The following is a 6,000-nucleotide window of genomic DNA, read 5'->3' on the forward strand; positions in this document are numbered from 1 at the left end:
CCCACCTGCTAATTGTTTGGGCTTGAAATCAAGCCCAATTGTTTGGGCTTGAACAGATGTGGTGTGGTAGGAAAAATAATGGCCCCCAAAAGATATTCCTGTCCTAAACTCCAGAACCCAGAACATAGGACTGCACGTGATTAACGTAATGATTTTGAGATTGGAGATTTAGAATTATCCAGTGGGTCCCAAGTAATCATAGTAACCCTTAGAAGTGAAAGGGAGGCAGGAGAGAGTCAGAGATATAATGACTAAAGCAGAGGTAGAAGTGGTACAATTGCTATCTGGGAGCCACAAACCAAGGAACATGGCAGCCTCTAGAAGCTAGAAACAGCAAGAAAATATATTCTCCCCTACAGCCTCCAAAAGCAATGAAGTGCACTGATAACCTTGACTTTAGCCCCATAAGGAATCATTTCTGACTTCTGGCCTCAAGAATTTTAAGACAATAAATTTGTGTTGTTTTTAAGCCACTAAATTTGTGGTGATTTGTTATAGCAACCAAAGGAAACTAATATATATGATGTTTGACATTCAGATCCTTCCACTACACAGGGTCCAAAATTAATGCAGCAATGCTTGATAATGCTGTCCCTTTACCAGTAATCGGTGGTAGGTGTTACAAATAACAGGTATGAAAAGAAGGAGTTGTTACCGACCCTGAGGTTCTAAGAGCCAGCCTCACAAGGACATGTCACAATCTTCAGGTGCTTCCTTTTTGTTCTCTTCTTAGCATTAAAGCATCCTAAATTTATTACTTCATCATCTGTTGAGCACCTACGATGCCAGGTTCCAGAAATTCAAAGGTGAGTAGGACTCAGGTTCTTAAGGAGCTTACAGTCTAGTGGGGTAACGAGTAAATAAGTTATTTCAAGGCAACGAGATGTGTGCAAAGACAAAAATATCTTCAAAGGAAAGAATATTAGAGCATGGGAGATGAACTCTGCCTACGGAGGGTGAAGGGAACAGAGAGGTCTGGAGAGGGGTTGATGTCACAGCTGGGGGTGCCTAACATCTTTGGAATCCCCAGCTTTGGTGGGAGAGATTCTGACACCTAACCTAAGTGTCCCTAGATCTGGTTTCTGCGAGGGCTGTGGCGTCTGCAGAATCTCTTTGCTATACATTTCAAGGCTGAGAAGAGAGGGAGATCCTGAGAGGAAGAGTACAGGAAAGAGAAGAGTTGCTGATACCCAGACACAGCAGACGTTTGGAGCTCTGGAGAGCCATTCTCCATGATTTCCTTGGAATTTCAAAAGAGATAAAGTGAAAGGTTTCATAAACTATAATGTACCAACTATATGTTAAAAGTATTATTATCTACTCGCTTCAGATTCATGCTTAGACATTGGGAAGGTTCTTCTCAATTTTTGTCTCTAAACTAAGTAAATCTTCCCGTTATGAAAATAAACACAACAATGGGCATAAAAACTAGATTGATGTTTCATGGGCAATACCTAAAATGCTCTGTTTAAAACATACTGAATTTTGGATACAAGAATTTATCACTTTGTACAAACTAGGGCCTTTTCTCATTATTATTTTCCATCCATAAACTTACTTAATCCTGAGAACGTATACACATTATTTCCTAAGAAACACTGATATACTAGGAAAGTGAATTTTAAAGTTGGAAAGGACTTTAAAGATAATTTAATCAGAACTTGTTTCACATATGAAGCATCTGAGGTCTGCAGGGGTTAAAAGCCCTTGTAGTTTACAGAGACTGGGCAGTGCTAAGATTAACATCCAAATCTCCCAATTCCCAGCCCAAAGTACACTGCACTTGCTTAGTTTGCTTCAAGGTTTATCTGGACTTACTATTTGGTTTCCAACCTTTTTAGGCAATAAAATTTTTAGCTTTTAGTGCAGGTCTTTTTCACAAAGTAAGTTTAACTATTGATCAGAGTTTTAATTCATTCTACCAATTTTACAAATGAAGAAAGTAGAAATTGTAAATGTTGAGGAGAAAGGTAGCATAAATCAGCCCAAATTAAATACTTAAAGTGTTTCATTAATAACATTTTCATTATAAACTTACAAAGAGTTAATTTAAATATTTACGAAAATTTTCCTCAAAGTATAAAGTGACATTTTTTTCTGTGATAAATGGCATACTTGTTAAGTATTAAAAAGGCTAGAGAAGCGCCTTGGCTCAGTTACACAAGCTTTGCTAGAAGAGGTGATTGCCAAGGAAAGGGAGGAATCTCTGCTTCTGAGTCCACTTGACATCGCCCGTCCGCTGAGGCGTCGTGAACAAAAGACAACTAGCAGAGCGTGCAATCCATTTCCTATGAGGTCTGATATATAAAAAGATATTACCAAGGGACGTTACTACCAATTTTTCCACCTATTATTATTTCATCCACAGACTTTGGAAAGCGACTTTCCACACGTTTATCATTTTGTTTTTCCCCGGAGCGATTCAATCAACCGGGAAACCCCTTAGAGCGTTTCTCTTATTTCACTGAAGGAAGGGGATCTGACAATTCACTCGGTCTCTCCTGGGGGGCTTTCCAAAATGACTCACAAGGTTGGAATCCTGCCCCTTTCGATGGAAACCACCGGTGAATAAAAGACACCTCGGTGCGACGTTCCCCTCGCACGCACCCGACGCCGGGAGCTGCGCACTCGCGGAGGCAGCGGGGAGACGCCCCGCGACGAGCCGAGCGCCTTCCCCGGCGGGCGGGCGGGCGGACGAGTGGTGCCGGGGGGCTGGCGGCGGCTCCGCCCGGCTCCTGAGCTCCGGCCACCGCCGCGAAGTGCAGCCGGCCTGCTGGGCGCGCGCGCCGGGGTCAGGTCGAGGACGCGGGCGGGGCCGGGAGGCGGAAGGGCCGGCCCGGGGCGTGCCCACGTGACCGCCCGCCCGCAGCCTGCAGCCCCCCGAGCCGCCGCCGCCGCCGCCTCTTGGGCTGCAGCTCCCGGCGTGCCCCGCACTCGCCGTCGCCGGCCCGCCCCTCCTTCTCCTCCCAGTGCCACCGAGCAGGAGCCCCAGCCGCCGCCGCAGCCACAGCCCGGCACTATGGTAAGACGGGCGCGGCGGCCGGTGGGTCGGGGGCCGGGGCGCGGCGAGCGAGCGGGCCCTGCCGGGCCTGGGAGTGAGCCGCCATTTTAACCTGATTTTGGCCTCAGAGGTGGGCGCTCCTGCGCTGCGGCCCGGCAGCTCAGCCTCCGGCCCGTCAGGCCGGGCCCTGCCGCTCTTAGGATTCCGGGGGGCGGAGAGGGCCCTGGGGCGGGAGCGGGTCTGGGCCTCAGCTGGGCGGGAGGCGGCGCGACACCGGGCGCGGGCGAGTCTGCGGAGCTCACGCCGCGCTTGCCCTTAGCCGCCTAGGTTTACTTAACACGCGCGATCTAGAATTGATACGCTCTCTAAAGCCCCTGGCGAAGGCTTTTGGTGAGGGTCTGGATGGCCTGTACTAAAAACCCTTGGGAGGATATTAGGGAGGTGGGAAAAGTCTTCTTAAAATGCTTTCTCTCGCGGCAGAAAAGCTTTGACACTAGATCCGTTAGTTTGGTGTCTGCATTTGCGCTGTGAGGCAGTTACGTTGAAGCTGTGGGCGGTTTGGAGTTCACACTTGATTCTCTGTCCTTATGAGGAAACGGCACTGGCTAGGGTGACTTTAAAGAAAAAAATAGTAGAAGCATTAACTGAAATCCAAAAGTGTTTTTTTTAAGCCTGCAGAGTTGACACAATACAGAAGGTATTTTTGCTGCTGCTCCTGAAGCTCTGACATCACCCAGTGAAAGAGGAAACATTTCAGGGATGGGACAGCTTGTATTTGTCCCTTTCCCTCTACCTTCCATTTACTTCAACCAGCAAACCACTTTTAAAAGGATGAATGGGACAGGATGAGTTAGAATCCATAGGTGCATAATATACTGATACTTAAAATGTGGCAAATCTGATTGGACTGCTTGCGTGGGAAGATGCAATTTTTGATGTCCAGACTAAAGTGAATCCTCTCTAGGCAAACAGCAATTTTGGTTAAAACCAAAATACTTGTTCTGAATTACTGTTCTTTTTTTTATTATTATTTTTAGGCTTCTGGAGTTACAGTGAATGATGAAGTCATCAAAGTTTTTAATGATATGAAAGTAAGGAAATCTTCTACACAAGAAGAGATCAAAAAAAGAAAGAAAGCTGTTCTCTTCTGTTTAAGCGATGACAAAAGACAAATAATTGTAGAGGAAGCAAAGCAGATCTTGGTGGGTGACATTGGTGATACTGTAGAGGACCCCTACACATCTTTTGTGAAGTTGCTACCTCTGAATGATTGCCGATATGCTTTGTACGATGCCACATACGAAACAAAAGAGTCTAAGAAAGAAGACCTAGTATTTATATTCTGGTGTGTAACAACAAAAGAAAAAAGTACTTTTAAAATGCAAGGATTGTTATTAACATAGTCAGTTTTGCCTTTGTTTTTCTTTTAAGTGGGATTCAACAATTGTGGTGTTTTTTTTTTTCTCCTTCTGTAGGGCTCCTGAAAGTGCACCTTTAAAAAGCAAGATGATTTATGCTAGCTCTAAAGATGCCATTAAAAAGAAATTTACAGGTACAAACATTGAATATTTTGTGCAGAGGAATTACTCTTTCTTAATTATAAGGTAATGGGTTCATGTCTTTTTCTTTTTAGGTATTAAACATGAGTGGCAAGTAAATGGCTTGGATGACATAAAGGACCGTTCAACACTTGGAGAGAAATTGGGAGGCAACGTAGTAGTTTCACTTGAAGGAAAACCCTTATAAAATGACAGTCAAGTGCCATCTGGATCTTAAGGAGCTTCCATATCTCCAGCTGTCAATGGAATAGTATTAGGTTTTTGTTTTTGTTTTTCCTCTTCCCACTGGGTCCTTCCAACAAAAAGAATGAAGGAAATATCATTCATGTAAGCAGCTTATCAGTGATTGCCATTAGACTGTTTAATACTGTTACTTTGATGTAGAACCCAAGGAATGCCTTCCCATGATATTTTAGCCAAAACAACTGGTTATATGCCTCCCTTGCAGCAAACACTACACTGAATGTGATTGTCAATGTGAATAGCTTAGAATACTGCAAAGGGTAAGCTAATTGAATGCCTCGAAAGTATTATCCACTGGTCAGATGGTAAACTTTATTCAGTATTATTTATAGTTGCATTTGATTGCAGTTCTGTGAGGCTCCAGCATTCATACACCTCACCTGCCTTGGCAAGCCTATTTTTGTGACATGGCAGCACGGATATAACACTATGCATTGAAAGCACTTTTTTTGTATTGAGTTTAACTCCCCACCCTCAAAAGGAATGCCAATTAAGTTGTGTTAACTGTGTCATCAACTTTTCCTAGTAAGTCAGTGTTCATTCCTGTTCCCTGCATATCTTCGTAAAAGAAGTAGCTGTTATTAATGCCTTTTTATTTTCCTTTGAGTGTACACTACTGAATTAGTGTAGGTAGGAGTTTTATGTTTACCATGTAAGTCTTGCAACACTTAAGATATTTTATCAGTCATGATGGCAATTTCTGTATAAAAATGCCTTAAATGGAACGTTGTTTTTGAGATCAAACTCCCCACCCTCACAAAAATGGCCACTTTGCAATAAAAATTGTGGCATGTTATGGAACGTTGCCTTGTTTTCCTTGGACATTTTGCAAATGTTACGTGGAGCAACTTCTAAGGTAAACAGCTATTATTAATCTCTGCACTGGTCATTTAAGAATTTTTTTATACAACATTCATGCATGGTATTTTCCAGTTTGTTGGGTTTATTTGGTTTAAAAAATACACTATGCTAAAGCCAACTAATATAAAATATAGAGGGATACTTTTATAAGCATTAGTTTATTTATTTCCTTATGTGTTAATATGGAAATCAAATTATTTTTTTGCACTTTGACATAAATACTCTTCAATACCTGATTTGTTCTTTGGATAAATTAGGGTAGTTATTTTTTAATTCACGTTTACATTTCTAAGTAGTTAAGTAGCTAGCAGAAGCAGGAAGCTCTTCTTGTGTATT

The 6,000-nt window shown here is 42.9% G+C and overlaps 1 protein-coding gene and 1 long non-coding RNA gene across 2 annotated transcripts in view; one reads left to right on the forward strand and one right to left on the reverse strand.

Annotated features, from left to right (window-relative positions):
• Positions 1-2,759, reverse strand: part of LOC308560886 — a 35,041-nt gene extending 32,282 nt beyond the window's left edge. The window contains exon 1 of the long non-coding RNA XR_013999400.1: positions 2,528-2,759. This is a non-coding gene — a long non-coding RNA (uncharacterized lncRNA). The remainder of the gene's footprint in view (positions 1-2,527) is intronic.
• A 104-nt stretch (positions 2,760-2,863) lies between these two features.
• Positions 2,864-5,599, forward strand: CFL2 (cofilin 2). Its single transcript, XM_081148310.1, has 4 exons — positions 2,864-3,022; positions 4,039-4,346; positions 4,477-4,553; positions 4,635-5,599. The coding sequence occupies exons 1-4, from the start codon at positions 3,020-3,022 to the stop codon at positions 4,745-4,747; spliced, it is 501 nt and encodes a 166-aa protein (XP_081004436.1). The 5' UTR covers positions 2,864-3,019; the 3' UTR covers positions 4,748-5,599.
• Positions 5,600-6,000: the final 401 nt, after the last annotated feature.

The sequence above is a fragment of the Miniopterus schreibersii genome (assembly GCF_964146895.1).
Source record: "Miniopterus schreibersii genome assembly, chromosome: 1".
NCBI lineage: Eukaryota > Metazoa > Chordata > Mammalia > Chiroptera > Miniopteridae > Miniopterus > Miniopterus schreibersii.

Bases quoted from the DNA above. Each gene is read 5' to 3' on its own strand.
- CFL2 (XM_081148310.1), top strand. The intron at 4,347-4,476 runs GTGTGTAACAAC...CTCCTTCTGTAG, and splicing joins GACCTAGTATTTATATTCTG to GGCTCCTGAAAGTGCACCTT. The intron at 4,554-4,634 runs GTACAAACATTG...TTTTCTTTTTAG, and splicing joins CATTAAAAAGAAATTTACAG to GTATTAAACATGAGTGGCAA.